The sequence below is a fragment of the Polyodon spathula genome, chromosome 13 (assembly GCF_017654505.1).
Source record: "Polyodon spathula isolate WHYD16114869_AA chromosome 13, ASM1765450v1, whole genome shotgun sequence".
NCBI lineage: Eukaryota > Metazoa > Chordata > Actinopteri > Acipenseriformes > Polyodontidae > Polyodon > Polyodon spathula.
In genome coordinates this window covers 11,261,054-11,284,435 of record NC_054546.1, presented here as the reverse complement: position 1 = coordinate 11,284,435, position 23,382 = coordinate 11,261,054, and the positions used below count along the sequence as shown (strand labels likewise).

General features: G+C 36.8%; 1 protein-coding gene across 6 annotated transcripts in view; it reads left to right on the top strand.

The window, feature by feature from the left end:
* Positions 1 to 23,382, top strand: part of LOC121326251 (A disintegrin and metalloproteinase with thrombospondin motifs 3-like) — a 53,504-nt gene that overhangs the window by 3,262 nt on the left and 26,860 nt on the right. For 3 of the 6 annotated variants that reach the window (XM_041269481.1, XM_041269480.1, XM_041269479.1), the window contains exons 3-5: positions 11,900 to 12,056; positions 12,838 to 12,879; positions 16,839 to 17,035. In XM_041269481.1, the coding sequence (XP_041125415.1) occupies positions 11,900 to 12,056; positions 12,838 to 12,879; positions 16,839 to 17,035 (396 nt within the window). The remainder of the gene's footprint in view (positions 1 to 11,899; positions 12,057 to 12,837; positions 12,880 to 16,838; positions 17,036 to 23,382) is intronic. The other 3 variants (XM_041269484.1, XM_041269483.1, XM_041269482.1) reach the window with 1 other exon arrangement.

The following is a 23,382-nucleotide window of genomic DNA, read 5'->3' as shown; positions in this document are numbered from 1 at the left end:
ATCTAAGTCTAGTTGGGAGTAATCTGACAGATTTGGCTTTATACTTTACATGGTGGCAAGAATTGAGAGTTTACAAGTGAAGAAGATTAACATATTTGCACTGTATAAAAAACGGGGAAAGTGACCAAAGTTTGATATAAATAGAAAAATGTTATTTGGTCCTTATCCAAGAAACAGCCACACTATTTTTTTTTTATCAGCAAGTGGCAATTTACACTTCATCTAAATTTCTTCAATTCGAATTAGGCACCATCTCTGGATTGCATCAAATAAAACTATATTGTGTTATGCAGCACAGTAGACAAAATAACCAGCATAATTATGTTTCCCCTCATTTAGTTCCCTACTTAGTTATAATAACACAATATAGTACCATAGTTTAAAGGCTCTCGTACTGTTTATTAGGGCTGCCTATATTATATTTAGATATTTTAAAATATGCACTTGATGTTTTAACCCTTTCTTTACAAAATGTTTGCAGGCTTATTCATCACGATGTTCTATTGACTGCGTACGTAATAAAGACGTTTACTTCTAGGCTCTCTAGAAATTATGATTTTAAAAGCATACACAGTGTGTTTGTCATTCTTGTTAGATTGAACAGTCAACAGTGATGGTACAGTCAAACTGCAGGCAAAAGCAAAACTGGGTTTCCAAACTATAGATCAAATCAGCATGTTGGCCATTTCCAATTGGAGTTGATGCTTCATATATTGACATGAAGAAGATCTATATTGAGTTTGACCTTAACTGCTAGAAGTTTAGATACTGTACTGTTGTGGAATCCCTTTGTTAAAAACATGCTATGTTTCTTTGGTTGATAACCAACCCTGTAGATCAATCAAATACCATTTGCTATCTGTGACATTACAGATATCTGTTTATTTGAACCTCAAAATATATTTTATAAAGACAGATCAAAGGTCCAGTATAAAACAAGACATTTAATGCACTAATTTTTATTGTCACAAAGTTGAGACCTAAAACAGTTGTAATACAGTAGTTTAAATAAGTGGCAGATGGTTGTGTACTAAACAATGATTAAGGAATGTGTTTAGGACAGTAGAGGCACAGCCAGCTATATTATGAAGTGGAGGTGCATTTTGTTTCTGTATGCAAGCTCAACACTGAAACATGAACATTTAAAAAATGAAACTTGTCACCCAGGATGTACAGAGTATTACCAAGTGCAGGTATGGGATTGTAATTAGGGGGCCTTTTACATCACTGACCTTTTCAACCTCACCCAAGCTCGGGCAAAATGCCATAAATATATGTCCATTCTTCAACTGGGTTATCTCTTGGGACTCTGAGTGAAGTGCTCTTTTTATACTCGTTGAATGGGATTGGAGCCACCTGGGTTATTTTCAGATATGACCCAGCTGAACTTAGAAAATAAATTAAAGCTAATTTCTCTTTGCAGCATATGTAGTGCTTGTCCTCTTTGAGAAATGCTTAAAAAGTCTCTGACAGTAATGACACAACTAATAAATGCTATTTTATCTTACATTCAGTGTGCTTTTTAAGGCGTCTATGCATAACTTATAAAAAATATTTTTGTAACATGTACAGCCATGTATACCTTTCAGCTTCTTTGTTAAAAAAAAAAAAAAAAAAAAAATATATATATATATATATATATATATATATATATATATATATATATATATATATAGACACACACACACACACTCACACACACTGTGGGTTGCATAAGTATTCAACCCCTTTGCTACTGCAGCCCTAAATCAGCTCAGGTGCAAATGATTAGTTTGAAAGGTCACAAAATTTGTGAAATGGTTTCAACCTGTGTGTACTCAAAGTAGTTTAACTTGTAGATAATTTCCCTCAGGTATATAAAGACTTTCAAGCTGCAACTCACACAGTGATCCAGCAAAGCAACCATGAAGACCAATGAGCTTTCGAAACAAGTCAGGGTTAAAGTGGTACAGAGGCACAGAGCAGGAGAAGGGTACAAGAAAATTGATTATCTTACCCTCTCAGCACAGTGAAGTCCATCATTAAGAAGTGCAAGATGCATAATACCACCCAGACACTACACAGATCAGGTCGCCCTCCCAAACTGAGCAGCCGGGCAAGCAGGAGACTGGTTCGGGATGTCACTCTGAAGCCAACAATGACCTTGAGAGATCTGCAAGGTTCTGTTTGTGAGATGGGAGTCAAGTGTTCACACATCAACAATAAGGCGGTCCCTACACAAAGCTGGCCTGTATGGACAGCTGGCAAGAAAGAAGCCATTACTCAAAAAGGCTCATCTTAAAGCATGTATGGAGTTTTGAAAAAGCATGCAGATGATACTGCAGACATGTGGAAAAAGTTTTTGTGGTCAGTCTAAATTCCAAGCATTATGTCTGCAGCAAGTCCAACACTTCGCACCACCCAGTCAACACCATCTCAACTGTCAAGCATGGTGGTGGCAGCATCATGTTATGGAGATGCTTCTCTTCAGCAGGGACTGGGAAGCTTGTCAGGATAAAGGAGAGAATGGATGGTGCAAAGTACTGGCGAATCCTTGAGGAAAACCTGAGTCAACCAAGTCTCTGAAACTTGGGAAGAAAGTTTCAGAAAGCCATAGACATACTGGAGTGGTTGAACAGGAAGAGAATTAATGTTCTTGAGTGACCCAAAGTCTTGACTTGAATCCAATCGAAAATTTATGATGAGACTTGAAGATTGCGATCCATCGATGATCCCCAATTTTTCAGTGAACAATGGAAAAAAATATCACCATCCTACTGTGCAAAGCTGGTAGAGACCTATTCAAAATTGTGTTGTGAGAAATATGATTATAAAGTGTAAACCTTTACCCTTTTAATCATTTAAAAATCACACCAACCTTCTCCATATTACTTGTTGTTTCCAGTCTTGTTAATAGAATATCTGTTGACCAAAAATTAGCAGAGCTACTGTAGATGCTTGGTGATAGCTTCCTGGGAGTAAGGAGTTGCACATATGTACTATATATTTCCCACTGAAGATATAAATATGAAACATCTAGTTCGGGGTCTCAATTTTAGATGAGACCACAGCTGGAGAACTAAGTCTTCATTTTTTATTTTACTCTACATACGACTTATATTTGTTCCCATTTATCAAAAACCATATCATGTATGACCTGAACAAATGCCATGGCTTACATAGAAATGAACCGTAGAGAATACTCTTTACCAAGAACCATAGGGATACAAATATTGTTATTTTCCAGGAAAATGGTTGATTTCCTAAAATAAAATGAAAAAAAAAATGCTGTAATTTCAGTGGTGTTTCTTTGCTTTTATGTTGAATACATGTTAAATATTAGCTTAATATTAGAAATATTTTGTTGCCTATTTTTTGCTGACTTAGAGGAGTGTTGCCTGTAATTGCCAGCTTTATTTTGGCTTTCCTTGTGACTCTCAGACTCTTTCCATTTGCCATGCCTCTCAGTGCTCCCCACGCCAAGACAAACCCCCAGCTACAATCAGATGATAAGTGTGGTTTCACATCATTCCTACTTGAATAACAGAGCTCTGCCAACACCTGGTTCCAAGTATGACTTCTTCAGCTTATATAGAGCCTAGAACCTGTTTCATGCAATTCTGTAACATATTTGTGTAAGGGGTTGCACAAAACCAAGATAAAAGATTTAAAAAAAAAGATTAAAAAAATTAAAATTGGCTGTATGCTGTATATCAGGTTTGTGTTAGATAAAAGTAAGGTTCTCAAGAGCAGTGTTATCTAATGGTTTTCACACCATTAGGAAGAAAGTTACCTGTGTTGTTAGTGACAAAGTGCACCAGTGGTGTTGCTCATTAGTACTTTTAGAATTCCCACCCACTGCTGTTACTGTTGTAATCTTACATTAGGCTATGCAAGAAACAGTTTTCTCATCTTGGCTTGGTAACTGGACAATGGGACAATTGCTTGCATTCTTTATAGACCTATGAATGGTCAACAGAGAGCTTTGTAATCCATGGCTGCGCCATACCTTTCTTCGGTACAATCAGTTTTAAGTCTCATCCGAAGGATCAGATACATTTCATAATATCAGTGTACTGTATTGTAAGCATGTTTTATAACATGTTTATAGTTCTACAAACTGGTGTTCTGTTTATACATACAAGTTGTAAAATGCTCTGAAGGTTCAGACCTACATTGGCAATGTTTGCTCCAAACCTTTGAAGATTAAAATATACCCTTTGTTACACCCCACGATGGCAGATTATTCCGTGTCTAACTTTAGCAAACACCTATCAAAAAATTATGTGATGCTTTGGTTGCTTGGACCCGTCCTCCAGACTAAAGTGTCTGTTTGCCTCTTTTTATTGATTCCATTTACAATATCATGCAATATGGATGGTTTCAATAGCTGTTTGCACTGAATGTACGTAGTGGGCAGGTGTCTCCGTATGGGCTAAAGCAGCATGCAGTTGCATTTGGGAGTGCTAACTATTCTTAAAAACTACTCAGTAGATCTCCTATCCTGCCTCCATAATGTTAATACTTAATCTGAAGATTGACATGTATGTTTTTTTCATTGAGGGTGTGTAAATGACAGGGATGGGCTTTCTACTTGTGAAGTACATAATGGGTGGTTTTGGTAACAGTTTGCTTTGAGTATTTGAGTGTGGAAATCATTTATTGACTAGTGTCCTAGTCTGGGTTCAGTGAACATTGATCCTTACCCATTCCAGTACAGTATAGAACTATGCACTATGCATTACTATATATATATATATATATAGTATGTAATGGCCATCCTTTTGCTTCAGACACTGCTATCATTTTTTATTTTACACACTGTAACAGCTCCTTTGGCATGAACCCAGATTGCAGAAGGATCTAGTGACATTTGTCAGCTGCCCTCTGTACTGTTGCCTTTACAACGGATGAGGTGAACACTTGCTTGAAATTCATATGAGGAAGAATACATGACATCACAGAAATGCCTGCACTAAAACATCTTGGTCCATTGCCCAACTCCAGAGCAGTCTGATTGTTCATCACTGGCATCTGACGCAAGAAAGACAGGTGGAACATGCCATAAGGGAATAACCAGTTGCTATTATTACCAGTCTGTTTGCACTGGCTTTTCAGTCAAAAAGTATGAATGCACTTCATGGACAGATGGGTTATACTGTAAATACTGTACTAACCTTATTCCTGTTGCAACACCTGATACCTCACTTGAGCTATATTTTGGAATCATATCCCACTTCACATGAATTAATTTTATGCATACTATTTCTGCCACATATCTGGAAGAGTTAAAACTAGATGAAAAAGACTTAATTCCTAATAATCCCCTGCTCTGGAGACCTGTCCTGCAGTATTATTTCACTCTAACACTGCTGAGTGAGCAGAGTTTAGCTCTTAACTCATTTTAAAACCCATTGATCCCCTAAATGCATAATAGTGCCAACAAGTGCCCTTTTCCCTTTTCTGAATCATGGAATATTGAAAACAAGCAAATACATAGATCTTCCCAAAGTATATGTATTATTGTATATAAGAAAATGTCAGTTCTTAAAACTGTTTTGTATATTTTCCTTGTTAGCCGCAAATATAATTTATATAATCATAATAATAATAATGATAAAAAACAGAAATTAATTAAGAAATCCTCGATGAACATTCTCATGTTGTTGTGTCCCATTGTGTTTTAACTGACATCTCCAAAATCATAATGATAATACTGTGCAGGGTCATTTAGATGGTTTCTGTCAAGATCATTAATGTAGAAAATTAGAAATTTTCATATAACATACATGGCAATACAGCAACAAAAATAATTTGCATATGTTAAAAACACATGGGAATATGCGGGGACAACTTACCCTCCCATACGTTATGTATATTATAACTTTCTATTCTTTCTTTCTATTAAAATGCATAGCAGTTTACTTGAGTGATAGACTTCCTAGCTGAAATGTCCTTTCACAGTTGAGGTTTTAGGGGGCTTAAGTGCATTCACATATGTGGCTGAAAAGGAAGAGTTTTGTCATAAAACGAGTGTTCAGGAGAGCATTTATCAGTATGCCATCTATAAAGAGGTATGTGAAAAATGCAGTGAGCAAGGGGTGGGGCTTGGCTGGAGATACAGTACTGAGTGTCATTTTGCGAATCAGTGCCTTTTAAACCTGTAAAATAAAGGGCGCGTGTGAAAATAAATTGGACCTGATGCGACTGACAAGCACTGAATAAATGGACTGCTAAGGGTTCATTTCTGCATTGTTCCAGTTGCTACCTCTTAAAACTGACATTGTTTGATCTACTACAGTTGTGCTTAGCAGCCGTAGCTCTGTTATGCACTCGACCTATTAGGAGAGTGGTTTGAGCAAATAATAAATAACATGATGGATGTCTTTCATCCTGCCACACACAAATACAGTATAATACACGATAATAATAATAATAATACATAAATATGCACAAGGAGAGGGCACCCCATCACACTCTCCCCCAGCACACATGGCCCAACAGCCACCTCCACCCTTAAAATCCCAAAAGTCCTTTTTATAGTTTAGGGGTGGGAACGGAGGATTCCCTTGGCCTCCTAGTGGCAACTCAAGCTGCAGCACACTGGCAACCACGGCCCGTATTAAGCAAACGATAACCCCCGTCGGGGGCATGCAGATGTCCCCAGGTGAAGCAGTGCCGGCGACCCCAGTTCTAGACCTCCCAGCAGCGGTGGTTCCGAACCCCCACACAGCGGTGGTTCCTGACTCCCAGGCAGAGACAGGTCCAGGACCTCCTGTAAGATAAAAGGGAGAGACAGTGGTAGCTCCGGCCCCTCCGACAGCAACAGCTCCGGACCCTCAGGAGGCAATCGTAGGAGGGGAGCCTTCAGCCAATAAGGCAGCAGCAGCGGCCCATCACACCTTCTTACACAAGTCTACTGTAAAGATTCTTGGATATTCTGTCTCAGTGTGACAGAGAATGATTGAATGATTATTGGTGATAAATCTCCCTCCCTCCCTGTGAGGGCACTGTGTAAAGGGAACAGAGTGCCCTGGACTGGATGGCCAGACAATTCATTCCCTACTGACCCTCTAGAAAGGGGGCGGAGCGACGGTACACCAAGTCATCGACTGCAAGGGAAGTGATGTGGCAGCCACGGATTGGAGGAGTGGTTCCAATCATTATCCAAGGGGGCGTGATTGACAATATATAAGGGGACGTAGGGAGGTGATCTATAACATTTTTATGGTTACGGACGAACTGGAAAGGAGCCTGATGATATTGTGAGTGTTTGTTTGTTTTGTAGTTGCTAACACTGTGCTTGATTTGTGATTATTAGACAGCTAAACACAATCCAGGAGCTGTCACTCAAGGCCAGCACAAACCTAGAAAACATTGCACCATTGTTCACGTATTAAATTGTGTTTCACCACTTGCACTGAAACCACTCACTCGGGACTTGTGATCGTTTGTGTATTTGTGTGTGTAGTAAACTGACTGTGTTATTATTTGGGACTGCAACATGTTATTTAAAACAGTGTAATACACATTGCTGTGTAATGCCTGGGATTATTATTTGTGGTCACCAGATCAGGATTGTACTGTAAATAAACATCGTTGCACTTTGGATTATCGCTGTCTGTCTTTCATTGATCACCGATCTCCACCTGCTCACGGCAACCCACTTTGCCACACTCAGGTATTACAAATCTGATGTGTTAATTTTTCATACTGTCATGACAGTATAGATGATATATGAGAATGCTGGGCACAGGAAGTTATTGGGCTTTGCTGTAACTACCCAAAGTGTATATGGGAGATTTTCCAAGTTGAACAGTGTTGAATTGATTGAGCGAAGGGGGGTGGGGCACACAGGGCACTGGATGGAAGTTGGGTCCACAAAAGGTTAATGGTTTATGCCCTGTTTACCCCCAGCACTCAGTTTCACACATACAGACTCGCCCTCACCAGAACGCACATTGTTCTTGCCAACATTAATTAACTCACTGCTGAAGTCTTTCACCAGTCCCTTCACAGATGGCAACCAGTATCTATGGAATGGAAAAAATAATATGGATTTCCATGAATGTTGTGAGTCCTTCATAACAGGTGTTATTTTTCTTTCCCACATATTCCATTTCTGGCACACCCTTTGGAACAGATTTATTAAAACAACATTATTGAAACTGTAAATGAAACAGTCTATTCAGCACGTGTTCTGTTTCAACTGCTTGCCAATGTAAGGAACTAAATTGTTAACAAAAATACACTGACTGACAAAAAAATAGTGTATACTTTGGAAACAGGTGTGTGTTCAGTGTTTCTGTGGTTTGGGCCACAGTAGCACATCTGTTGCTTTTCACAGTATGTTGCAAACGAAAGTATGCTATTGTGCACGTTGTGAAGTCACAGAGACTGCTCACACAGTTTATAATGGTCTAGTGGGTCACATGATATTCATTACAGGCTAGGGAATTTTTTTTTTTTTTTATTATCCAACTCAAAGAGTATTTCACAGGTAAAGGAAGAAATCTGGACCCTGAGATTTTCTTTCTTTCTTTCTTTCTTTCTTTCTTTCTTTCTTTCTTTCTTTCTTTCTTTCTTTCTTTCTTTCTTTCTACCCACCATTAGTGAGTTAAATCTTTCTGCTCAAAACTTTGCATCATGATGAGCTTGTTTTCTGATGTGTAACATATGTCTACTAGCATTTCAATTCCATCCAGTCTATACTAGCTTGTTATAGACTTGGAACATGAAACCAGGCTGTCTATTAATACTACACAGATGAAGTCAGGAAATATACAGTATACAGTAGGAGTAGAAGCATACATCTTATCTGACCAATAAGTATAGTTTGGTGTGCCTGTGTGCGTTAAAGTATGATATATTTGCATTTTTTTGTAAAGTGTTAATAGGTGGGGCTTCATAATTTCAGTAAGTACATGGGAGAGTTGAAAAAGGTCCACTTTGAACTATCATGCAGAATTTGTCTGGCTGTACCTATATGTCGTCTTAAACATCTGTACAAAATATATATTTGTATATAATAATATATATCACTATTATATATAATATATATATATATATATATATATATATATATATATATAATACAGGGTTTAGTTTTCCTAATCTACTAGAATTAATGGATACTAGGTGTTTCTTCAAGAAAATATAGTATTTTTTGTGGAGTCTGGACAGTTCGTCTTTGAGGTTTTCAGAGGGAATTAGGGCAAACCTATAAAAAAAATACTTCTAAAACCAAAAGGCATTTGTAGTTTTTATGTTTAAAAGAATGCTGAATGTAAATTAATATTGTGAACAAACACTTAAATGCAACCACAAAGCGCTGCTTGTTCAGAAGGAGAATTCAGTCTTGCTCAGTCAAGTTTTTTTTTTTTTTTAAACTTAAATGACAGTGTACACTATGTAAAAAAAAAAAAACTGTGGTATGGCAGCTTTGTATAGCTTACTGTTTCTCAGCTAAAATATGTACTGAAAACAGCTACAAAATAATTACACACCCTCTAACAAATGTGAACTAACATGTTTTTTTCTTGCTTAGAGTGGTGTTTCCTTTTTGAGGACTCAAGTCCTAAATACCGTCCTGGTAAGTGGGTGGGATAGATCAATGGGCACCTGCAAGGTATAGGAAAGAGTTTAAAGACAGAATGGTGCCAACTTGGGACAAAACCAACTTTAGAGTACAAAGCTTTGATAAGTAACTCCAACAAAGAAAAGCAAACCCACAACCACACACAACATTATTCAGACCACTCCAGATGTGTCTAGAAATTGTTTGATGAGTTCAATGGAAATTTTAGGATTGATAATCAGAGGAGGTCTCAGTCAGTCAGACAATCATGCAAGTTTTCCAGTCATGAGACGTAATTCCTATTGATACTGTACATTACTGTACACTTTCTCTGCTGCTTGCATGGTCAGTTGTTAAGACTTCAAAGAGTCAAAGGTTCAATGATTAAAGTCTTACAAAAAAGATGACTACTTATATTTGTTTTGTTTAATATTAGTGAATTGGTTTAGGGTACAAAATCTGGACATATTTGCCTAATTAGTGGCTCAAAAGTAATACTTAACTATATATATATATTTATATGAATGTAAAATTATTGTAGACCAAGAAAAGAAAAACTCCCTGTTGTTACCCCACATTTTTAAACATGTCTTCTGCTCTTTTTACTTAACTTATTAATTATCTGTCAAAACCTATTTCTGCAGGGTTTTTAATTCTGACTTTGGGCAGTATAGCATTTATTGCAAGCAGCATTGGCATTTTTGACAGAATTAAGAGGATAGTTTTATTTCCCAGCAGTGAATGTAGTGTAAGCCTATAACTAGTGAAAATAAACTTATGAAACTGTACCAGCCAAGGTCAAGGCTGCCTGCCTGTAGAGAATGCAATATAATCACAGAAGCAGGGAAATTCAACCCCAGATGTGTCTGTCTGCTCATGAAACCAATCAATAAAGTAGGTTGTTTGCATTCCACTTACATGTATTTGAGCTGCTTTTAACCTGCAGTCTTCATCATTTTCTCAGACATTGTATTGCAGAAAAGTAGAGAATGATTGCATTTGCAATTGTACAGCATTTTATAAAGTACAGCACACATATTCCCAGTACATATGGTCCTATGCACCCTACAGTCATGCTTTATTATATATCATTGACTGCTCAGGATCTTTCAACCAATCAGAGCGTACGTTTCATCTTCTGTATTCCACAACACATCACGGAGAAACCCGATTCATGACGTCACCTGCTTTAAAACCATACCTCAGGTGCAAAGTTCATTAAAAGCGTTGACATCACAATCTGATGTGTACCTCATCCACTTAAGGGTGTTCTCTTCATCCACCTTTTACCTCTTTTCAATGAAATTGACTAAATAAAGTTGGCAATGATGATAAAGCAAATATAGTTGGCTTTTTAACTTGTCTATTAATAATAAAGCTTACAGGCCAGCAAACGTCTATGAATGGCAGAATATCTGCACAAGTAGAAGTATACGGACCGAGGCTGATGTAGTCCTATGTAATGATACCAAACAAGACTACATTTGCATGTATTTTTTAGCCATTACATTAAACCCACATGTCTGTGAGTGTGCACGACAATTAAATGTCTGTTTGCTGATTTATAAGAAATTGGTAAGGTCCTTGGAATATCATCATCTGCACCCCCACCCACCAATATAAGTAAGAATTTATATCAGGTTTAAATTTGGATTCCTCATTCCTCCTTATAGGAAAAATGATTCCAGGTTTACAAAACACTTCATTCCCTAAGTAAAAGAGGCTAATAATGTGTAGGTAGGCTCATCAAAAAAATGTTGATGTGTGGTTGTTTTCTTCTAAAATAGTTTGACCCTTTCCCCCTTAGAAACTGCTACAGCAAACAAAAAAAGACTTCCCCTTCGAAATTACAGATGTTTACAGTTGCATAACAGTAAAGAGACATCACAAGCAGTCTATAGCTTTGTAGAGCTGTTGCAACTCACTGATGGATTGATTATTACAGTACTTTTCTGAAAGATGTTAACTTTGTCATTACTAAGGGCTCTGTACTTTCAGTTGCATATACCTAATGCAGGTGTCATCGGTCTATAGTTGCATCTACTTCTCCAGTTTCTACTTCTCCAAAGAGGGATGAACAACTGACTACATCAGCAAAAAAAAAAAAGTGACGCTAAACATCTGTAATAAAAACATCAATGCAGCCTACAGTATATCTAGATCCCATTTTTTTTTACTTCTGTTGAACTTTATGATACATAATGAGGAATGTTACAATACTGGGTCTTTTTTAAATACCCACACGTACCGTGTATTGTATTGGGGTTGGCTCACTAGCATCTTGCCAGCCTGCAATAGTTTGAAAGCCTGAAATAAATACTAATATGTGAAACTCTTTTTCAGGCAGGGATGATTCGCACTGATAATGAGGAGTTTTTCATTGAGCCCCTAGAGAAAGGGCAGCAGGAAATGGAAGAAAAGGGGCGTGTTCATGTGGTGTACCGCAGGTCTACCATCAAAAGGGAACCATTGGAAACAAGGGAGGACCACCACTATGAAGGTAGGCATGAAGTAAGATAATACTCCAGGACAATGTATGTTGGTATTAGCTTTCAGCTACAGTATAATGTTGGTGAGCAACAGTGTTCTTTTAATGTAGGCAAGGCAGATGGCTCCACTGTTGTGTAAAGAACTCTGGTAGTCATATTCCTTGTTCATTGTTGGGAAGGAGACTTTATAGTTTGTTTGTTTTTTGCAATGGCACTGGCTGAAACAATGCCATACTGTCTTACCATTGTGTTTGTTGTAAATGCTTGTATTTAATCAGAGGACAGATTGTTGTACTATCTTTATGGCTACATGTACTTCCAAGCGCCTTGCACTGCGATTCACAAAAGCACTGGAATTCAGTTGAAAGCTTACTTTATCCATTGTCAGTTCACTGGAGTCATTATTATAAATAAACTTGTTATATTTTAAACTATGTAAATGTACTACAAATACGGTATTATTTACCCATACCAATACAAATATATATATATATATATATATAATATATATATATATATATATATATATATATATATATATATATATATATATATATATTGTTGTTTAACGTACTGTACTTCAGTAATATTTGGGTCCATCAGTTCAGTGAATCTAACATTGATTTTATTTATTTATTTATTTATTTATTACAGTTTAAACAGGTGCATAGTGTTAAGTGCCCAGTCAGGTTTTTCCATTATTGCTGAAGAATGTGTGTCATTCCTATCAGGCTCTGCTTAAGTGAATGTAGGCTGACCCCTCCTTTTTCCCTCTCTTTCTCTCACCAAAAGAACAGTTCAACACAGCTGCTGCAGTACTCAGCTCACCAGCTGGTAAGAATGAGGAATGCAGGGCTCGTGCGGATGTGCTGGGAGCTCCAAGGCAAAAAGATTCCCCATTAATACGTACAGCCACAGTTCAAATGTTAACAAAACCTGTGTTAATATGTGACATCTGGCAGTGAGCATTTAATTCAAGTATTTTTTGCTTGTTCTTTTGCAGTTGTTGGTAACTTTTCGGTGAAATGATCGTTTACCATTGTATTAACACAAAGAGACAACTTTCTTTTTCTTGGTCTTTTACTTAGTAGAAGTAGTAATGACAATGGGGTTTACAGTATTTTCTCTTTGAAGTGAGAGGAAAATCGGGCCCAGGATTACAATGTTGTTATGGGGTTGTATTGTAACCATGAAATGCATGAAACAAAATCTATGACACCGAAATACTGTAGTTTTAACAGAGACAACATTCTTAATGCAAATACATTGGAATGCTATAATTGTGAAATGTCTAAATGATACAGACTGCCTTCCTCTTCAGTTCCATCTCTTTTTTATTTGCACAAAAACTGACAGAACAAATTTATGTCAAAACAGGTTCTAAAGTTGATTAGCAATGCTGTGTTATGGATAATCACATCATCTACATTTCACACTGAAACCTGAAATACAGAAAGACACACCTGTCACAATTATTATTTGGTTTAGTGTTCCTTTTTGAGTGTAGAAAAAATATTAGTTCAAAATGGACAAGAATCAAACTTGCTGTAAATGGATACAAATATAATTTTTACAGTCTGCATTTGAAGATAGTCATAGTAATTAAATAGTCTTGTACATTCAATCTACAGACAGATTGTGAGCCCATACTGTATAGTACTACAATCTGATGTATAGACATTATGTATTTGTTTGAATTGACTAATAAAAATAAGACCACAACTGGAAATACTTACATTTATATTATCAGAGTGCTCACTCATAGGTTTTATGCCAAAATCCATTGGCGCACTAAAGTCCATTTTTATAGCAGCTGGAAGTCATTATTAGAGCTACTTCTTTTTAGAAAAGGTGTGTGATTTACACGAAGTAAGTAGATTTCTTTGAAATGTATTGAGGCTACAAATAATGAAAATACAGTGTTATTCTAGGCCGGCTTTTTATTCTCTACCTAAATTGTTAGTAAGTAATAACTGTTTTATTGCCAATATGGCATTATTTAGTTTTTGTCTGTATTAAAGTGAAGATTGACAGAGTGCAGAGTCTGTGACTCAATGCATGTGAACTGACTGACTGAATTATTGGGGGTGATTGCAGATTCCGTAGCCTCCTTTCCAATAACACAGTATTTCAGTATTTGCTTGCTCGACAATCTACAAATTAAGAAAATTATATTTAAAAAACAGCTATTAGCTCCAAAATTGCACTTTGCGCTAAACATACATTTTCTATTATGTGAATCACATAATATTACAGGATTTTAAAGTTTTAAGGAAAAAATAATATTTCAAGTGCAACTTGAATAAGATTAAAACAAAATACAGCTGTATTTATTGATGCCCTGTGTGCAGTATGTACCTTTTTTTTTAACTAAACAGCCTGCTTTGCTAGGTATACTGTAATATTATCATCTCCATTTGTTTTTGTAATTGATTTATTTTACAGCATGTTGATTAAATTCCAGACATAGCCACTGCACAGTTTTAAAGAGGGTCTGATTTATAGTGGAATCTGGCAGAAAATGAAGTTGGCACCAGTTGGTAGGTCTTGCTTCGAAATGCTGATGCATCACTTTTTGTTTTACCTTTTAAACTGACATTTAACAAATTAGGCTTTTGTGTCTGCCAGAGGGTACTGGAGAGGCGAGGAGGAATCCATTCAAAACCTGGTTCAGATTTATAGGCGAGAAGCATGGAATAGGAAAGAGAAACCATGGTGCAGTGAGGGGCTGGAAACTTCACTTTCCTCACTTCCCTTTCTTTTGGAAAGAGTGGTCGTCTTTGTCTACAAGAAACATTTATAAATGCACTCTCTCAGTATGTTAAACAGACTTATGGTCCTTATAGTCCTGAGAAAGGCATTTATTATTTGCATGGAAAAGTGCAATTAGAGCTGTTGTAAATTAACCTGTGCAATTCAATGTATTTATTTTACCAGCATCTAATTTTCGACGATGTTCAGAAAATAGCAGAACTCAGGTGAAAATGTAGTGTTAGCCACCCGTTCTGTGCAAACTGTTAAGTCTGTTTTATTTTGTACAGGCTGGAACTTTTCATTGTATATAACTTTTTCATTGTATATAATGATCTAATCAGAAACAGCTTTAGATAATTATACATACATAAAAGGATAATAAACAGGAAGAAAATGAAATATTCCAGAAATGTATAAGGTACAAAGTATCCCTTTAACATTTTCCTTTGGTCTCCACCACATTTTCTGTTTTCCAATCAGTTGTGCACAGGACTCCAACTAAATCGTGTGATGTACTGTATGTGCTGTTTGAGATTTGCAGAACTGAAGTTTTGAAAAGCTGTCAGTGATTGCCAAGCACCCTTCTAATAGACTACCCGTGGGAATTGTTCTTTCTGCGCTTTGTTTCATGAGTGTAGTTTGTAGCCAAGTAGAAGGTGTTAGCATGGGAACCAAAACATATAGTAATTTAGATGGAGCGCCTTATGAATATGACTGGTACTATATCTGTGGACTTGGGAATATATTAAAACAATATTTTAAAGATAGTGGGAGGCATTATCCACCTTCCATAACTATAATATCGTAGCTACATATTATTATTTTGTATTTTTTGCCCATGTTGAATGTTTGATACCCGACTCCTGCCACTCATAACTGATCTTTATAGTGACTGAAAAGACCTGCAGACAAGAAGCTGCAGAGCCCCACAGTAAAGTTCCATTTTACATTAAAACATTACTTATGTTTACTATATTCATCTATAGTTTATCCTTCTCTGTACAAGGCAGATCTTTATAAGAGGACCTTAACCAGCGTACAAATCTGAAGCCTTATCGTGACCTGCATGACTACTGAAGGAGCAGTTTGGGTTAACATTAGGTGATTTTAATCACAGGAAAGTGTAGAAGAATTTAAAACCAGTCTGTGGCTCCCAATGATTTTGAAGTTACTGGTGGCCCTCCACAAAATGTATTGTTGTGAGATTGTGGTTTACCTTTGGATTCTATAACAACATGGACATTGGTTTATTGATGATACTTATTAAATGTGACCCACTGTCATGCATCTTGGCACCAAAAGAATGAATCACTCAAGGCAGCGGGTTTTGACAAATGGTGTCAGGAATAGAAAAATTCCTTTGTTAAGATGCCAAGAAGAATCTGTACAACACAATGGATAGAAACAAATGCAGATCCTAACAAATAGAGTGCTGTAATCCAAAAACTAAAATAAATGACAACTAGGAAGAAGCTGTCTGCTGTTATTACGGAATCTAGTTCCTTTGAAAGTTTAAGGAAGCATTTTTCATCTGAACACAATGCAGGGATAAAGACGCGTCTTTGTTAAAAAAAGCTGTTGAGTTTCTTTATGCCAGTGAAATCACTCATTTCAAAGAATGGAATCATGTGCTAGCAAGTATTTTGGCAAGTGCATCCCATTCTGATAATGTGTCTATTTCTTCAGCAAAGTTGTCTTGCCAGAAAAAGGATTATCAAATGCATGTATGGAGAGGGATGGAACAAAAAATCTGATACCTGCAACATGTAGCACAGTTTTATGGAAATGAGCAGCTATCCTGTCAAAACAGACACCCTTATGTAAATATAAATAACTGACATTTACCGTAATTAGTAGTATAAAATACTTTTCTTGGTTTCAAATCAGTTTCAGTCACACTGATCACAACGTTTGATAGGATTATTGTATAAGGTGCTGGTTAAAATCCATAAGAAATACTGTCTCCCTTTTTAGGCAATATATGGGAAAATGCATGCACCTCCTCTGTAATTTTTTTGGTTTTTGTTTTGTTTTTTCAGTTCCTGACTTTGGCCTAGGAGAGCTGCAGAATTCGCTGGACAAGATAGAGCATCAATTGATCCAGTCAGATCGCAAAAGGAGACATGCCAAGAAAGATGACTACAATATCGAGGTGCTGCTGGCGGTGGATGATTCGGTAGTGCGATTCCATGGGAAGGAACATGTACAAAACTATGTCCTAACTCTCATGAATATAGTAAGTTTAGACACTCATTAAACAAAGGCAATTCATGTATCTTGGTCAGCAGTTCAGGAATTTAGTGAATATAAATATATAACCCCATAAAACAAGAATATGGGATCTCATTTGGCTCCTAAGCTATAACCCAAACAATTTTCACAGGGTTTAATTAAAAGTTGTTCTAATTTTCCTTTTTCATCATACAATTGTGTGCTGGTTAGATGAGGATCTGATAAAAAACAGCTGTTGGGTGACTTTATTTCTTCTCAATTTATAAGATTGTTGGAGGTGCTGTTATCAGTATCTGCTCTTTATAAATTAACTACTATTTTAAAGTAGATAATTAGCTATTTCTAATGGATAAGAATATCATTAAATCTATTCCACTGACTTCATATTGATGGGTAACATATAGATGACTGGCAGCATTGTTTAAAATAATTTTAACTGAACTCCTAAATATTCCTCAAAAGCAGCTTTAGATTGCGAAAGAAGACCAAACACTTGCTGTTAATAAGTAACATTACTTATAGGGTTCAATCTGGATTGAGTATTTTATGTTAAAATTCCTTTCCAGTCAGTAAACTTTGATTTGATATATTGTGGGTTCTCTAGCTTCTATTAGCTTAGCAAGTGACTCACAGAAGGCCAGAAGAGGAGCAGCATTCAGGACCAGTGTTGATGACCACGAACGTTAAAGCGGTTCCATAAGCAGTAAAAACCCATGAGCTTTCTTATATTGGTACAAGCTGAGATAAGAGATATGGTGGTTTATAATGAAAAAAACAAAGAAATCCAAGAACACAGACTTGAAAAGTTTTTCAGTGGAAATACAGTAGTATTCTCCTCAACAGCAGTAACAGAAGAACTATAGAACCAAGTACTACCCACTTCTGGTAACCGCTTACGGGCTGCTTATAAAAAAATGTCAGTCTTGTCATTAAGGGTTCCATCAGCTCCTGCCACCTTAATCAGATTAGTCTGAGGAAATCGTTCAAGTCAGATTTTCACAGGGAGCTGGTTTCACTCTGTAACAGTTACGATTTGGCACCTTCAGGGCGGTCTGATTAGCAGCAGTAGGCCAATTATTGACTTGACTGGGGTTTGAGAGGGAGAAAAGCACCACAAAGTAAGGGGTACGATTGTGCTCTACGGAGATGGAATTAACACACATAACGAAAGAGAGCTCTCAGTGGATTTCAACAAAGGTTGTTTCAGCTATTCTTTCCGGAAACTGAAAAACCCACAATTTAGAGCTAAACCCTGTGCTGTCATTACAAATTGCACAATTAGCAAGTGCAATTTCTTATTGTTTCCAAATCAAAAAACACATATATCATATGAATATGTTCCTATTTTCCCCATTTTTAGCACCTTGTCTTTTGATTGGAGCCCTTGGTTTTCAGGACTGTCATTTAAAGCTCAGGGCTTTCTTCACCCGGATGTGTCCTGATTGTGGACTGCATAATAAAGTGATCATTCATTTTCTCCCATAATCTTAATGGATTGGCCTAAGGAGGATGTAAGACTGCTCAGAGGTATTTGCTGTCTCAGTTAGATGCAACATCACTGTACTTATGGAAACAGGTATTCTCTAGTCCTTCAACCAGTATTATGGATTGATAAAACCTTAGAGAAAACAAAGTACTGTACAATACCTACTTGCACATTGATCCTTATATACTGTATTCACTCCTTTGACAGAAGGTTTCAGGTTTCCACCCAACACCACCTTCTTTGTGCATCAAAGCAAGGTGAGGTTTAGCTGTTGTACAGGGTGAATGTACAGTGATAAGGATGGTTAAATAGCGTACACCAGAGTCACTGGGAAAATGTTATGTTAATGTGCGCTGCAATTTATGAAAAATGCAAATGTTTTGTAAATACCCTTGTGATGCTTCAGTCTTAAATGATCCCAACAGGGTTTAGGATCCAGGTGTCTCAGCGGGTTAATGTTCCCATCTGGTGAAAGGAGAATGTCATCCCACCTATGAAGGTTGTACCTTCAGGGGATGATAATTGAATAAAGCAGACCCTGCTCTCCTGACATGGACACAAAGATAGCTGGAGTGCTTTTGCAGAATGGGTATTTTATCTTACTTAAATCATTCGATTTATTCCTTTGATCCAAGAGTACACACATGGCACCTTTACCCTGCCCGAGACACAGCGATTTCATTTTAAAAGTGGAATTCACAATACAACATTTAACAGACGTTTACTATTTTATTCCACTTCATTCTTGGCACAGGGCCAATTAAACCATGAAAATATGCAGGCTACGGTGCCTTGTACTGCACCTTGTGTTAGTCTAGGCAGGAATACACAGTAAATACACATGCTCAATACAGATCTATACATTATCATATTAAAAATGCATTGACTAGACCAGTTTGGTTGTTTATTACAAAATTAAACTGAATTTTTTTTATAACATTGATATTATCTTGCCAAATGCCCACCTGGTTTTTAGCATCCACCATTTGAGTTTGAGTTTTTTCTCAGTTTACAGGGGAGCATTTTGTAGTCAGGCATTTTCATTGTCTGTACTTGGTAACTTTGTTGAGCAAATGTCCTATAATAAACCTCTGGAAATCTTGTGTTTGTAAATTCATGCAGATAATTTCACTTTGGAAAAAAACAAAACAAAAAAAATTACATTTAAGTTGGCATACAAAAGAAAGGCAGAAATTACTAAAAGCAAGCACATTTAGTCAAAATCAAGTTTTAAAAATAAGTCCACAAGTTGTTCTCATTTCTTAACACCTGGCTCTTTAAAGGCACACATAGACCCCTAAATATAGGTCAATGTTAAAGTTAGGCTAGACATTTCTGACAGGTGAAGGTTGTTCAGACTAATTAGGGACAGTTGAAATGTACTGCGTTCACTGAACTATATCCCTGGCATGAAGTTGAATTGAGTGAGTAGTTATTATTATTTAACAATTACATACCGGTACTTTGTACTAATTAGGCTAAAAAGGGTTTGACCTTATATGTCCACAATGGAAAGGGAATAACATTAGCAGTATTTGTTGGTCAGGAAAATAATGGGTTTACCTATAAATAGAACACTTAATTCATAATCTAAGTTGTAAGTTGTATTTTCCATATAGTCAATTGAGAACTTCAGGTTTCTGCAAAATAAACAAAATTAATGTTTTTGTGTATGATGTACGACACCTTAACATACATTTGCTATTCACTTAATGAAGCACTTTGGTGATATCCTCACAAAATAGAAATATTGGAAAAAATGCTAAAATAATAATGAAGAATGCTGAAAGACACATTTACTTTGTTGGGAAACACAGCAAACTTTGATGTTCGAGTCCCTATTGATGCTCTTCAGAGGAACAGCCATAGAATGTATGCTTTTATAATTTGCTAACAGATTGCTGTAACATAATTGAAAGCTAAAACACTTCCAGATCTTATTATACATCTGTGGAAAGAAACTAAACACATGTCACTGGGTGTTTAGCCATATGGATGTATGAGTCATGATTTGAGTGAGGCCAAGTCACTCATTAGCTGAGGTCATTAATTCCTACTCAAGGATATGCACACACACACTATATACACACATATATATACACACATATATATATGTACACACACACACTCAGCACTCACATATCCAACCGTATAAAATGTTGACTTCAGTGATGTTTAAACAAGGGTGACGCATATCTCATTGTGTCGTCTGATTTGACGTGTATGTAGATGAGCACGTTGTAGCCTGCCCCCTACCACACAAACCCTCTGCCCTGCACACACACATACACGCATTTCCTGCGGAAAGAAAAAATATGACTTGGGTTTTGAGGAACTGTACAGGGAGAAGTTTTCATCCAGAGGGGTATTTCATTGATTCTTTCATTGAAATTTGTAGCGCAGTCACAAAGACGGTTGCAGTGGGTGACGTCAGACCAGAAACCAGGAACCAGGAAATAAACAACAGAGGTGGAGTTTGGTGAAGCTGAGCGATTGGTCTCGCTCAGCATTTAATAATAAACAGACAGACAGAAAATAAAAGGTTGTAAGACAAACAAGACACAGGACACGGCACTTGTAGCCAAAACAAAAATACAAACAAAACGGACTATACTTCTATTGTTATCTATTACAATTACCTCTGTCTCCTCCCATTCTCCACTCACCGAACACACAACCCCAAATGAATGAAAACATGCGGCTTTTATGCAGCTGTACCGAGACTCGATTGCTAATCAATCATTCAACTGGAGTCGCAGTACAACTGCACGTGAATGAATAAAGCGCAATTCCCCGTGCTCACATATTACTACGTTTTACTTGCACGTGAAGTGGTGTGCAATCCTCATGCCTAAATACAAATATACATTTTAAACACTTGTGTTACACTGACCTGTTTATATCCCCAGGCATTTAGGCCAATGCACGATATATATATATATATATATATATATATATATCATGGGCTTTGTTGAGATGGAAATGGCATCATGGTGCTGTAGCAGCAAACATATTTATTTAGATGAAAGGATGAAGTTTCTGTTTTCATTGTTATTTTTTTTTTTTTTTTGGTTACTAGTGATACACCAGTGACTCAAGAAAATGTATACAGTACTATATAGAAAACTGTCTTCCTGACGCAGAAAGACTGAAGAAGATAAAGGATTATAGGTGTAGAATTTAATCAGTGCTTGACATTTATTTCATTTTGAAAGGCTGCTGTTTTAAAATAATGTTTACAAAACGACTTTAGTTCAAATTGACTGTTACTAAACAGAAACAGTGCTTTTGTTCTGAGGGTTAGAAATGTACTTTTGAAGTGGCTATCTAGCAGCTTACATTATGTGGAATAACAATTTAGCTTCCTTAGGTATGGAGATTAGCTGGGAAACTATCTGGAATAATGTAGGCTCAGTTTCTAAGAACCCTAACCATCAGTTGATTCATTTTAATAGGATTTAACCCCTCATAGATGCTTTTAAAGGATGCTTACCCCTACCTCTATCTGCTCGCTTTGCCCCCAGGGCACCCTTGGCATCTTTTTGCATGTTTTGGGAGCAAGTATCATCTACTTTTTCTACTATGTTTGGAAAGATAATCCCTTGCTTCGCTCTGGTTTTCTTATTGAATGACGATACATCCCTTGACTTAACAGCACAACAGATATGCATTTGGTTAGCTGGCCTTACTGCAGCGAAAAATATGGTGGCTTTGCATTGGCAGCCGTCACACTGTCTTCCCTGGTGCCAATGGATCCTAATGTTTTTTGATATTATTTATTTAGAACTTTTTACCACTTGGATCCATGGTATCAGAGAGAAGATGATCCAAGCCTGGGAAAGCATAGCAGATCTTATTAAGCCTTTGTTAAGTTAATTTAGATCCCTGAGGTCCTTGTCGGGGGTTGTGGGAGGGAGGGGGCTAGCCGCCCAGGGGAGGGGAGGGAGGGAGAGGGTAAAAAACGAAAATGGGGAATTCATTAGTTCATGTTTTTGTTTGTATTTTTGTACTATCCACAATAAAAAAAATGTTATCACAAAAAAAAAAAGAATTGGCTATCCAGTTTTTGAAGTAAATATCACAACAATTGAATTGTGGAGACGAAAAAGTATTTAAGTGCGATTTCAGCAAGAATTATGTCAAGCTGAGAATATGGTTCTACGAGGGATCCTTTTTCTACTATGTTATCAGGGGAATATCCAGTGCTCATGTAATGGCGCTTGGGACATACTTGGAATATAGAGATTATTTATTTGAGATAAAAGATGTGCAAATGGAAAATATTTTATTTTATTTGAATTCCAGGTTTGTTTCTAGTTATACAGCTGCATTTCTCTCACTGACAGGCCAAAATGTACTGAGGCATTCTTAGTCAGATCTGACAGGCCATTGCATAATAACTGGCTGAATATTTTTTTTTTTTTTAAGACTAATACATTTCCATTCCCTTTTTATATTGTCAGCTCTAATGCAGAGGCATTTATTAGACAGTTTGAAAAGCATGTGCGTGGCCAACCAATTTCATGCTTTGAAAAAAGCTGGTCTGTTTGACAGATATATTGGCCAAGATAAGGTAGTCTTGTCAGACAGAGGCTCATTGAAACACTAAGTAGTCTAGCAGTGGTGGGGAATATTGATTCAGATTTAGCATGTAGACCATGGTAAGCTATGGCTAGTGGTAAAGCACCTTTATATTGTTGCTTACATTCTGTTATTCATATCACACCATGCTAGTATCATGAGTTATATGCTGATATACATAAAACAAGATGAATACAGTATATTTACCAAATGTTTCCATTTTGAACGTGGGCTACTTCATAAAGAACAAGCCAGCTAGTATTTGGAAAGCTAATGATGTCTTA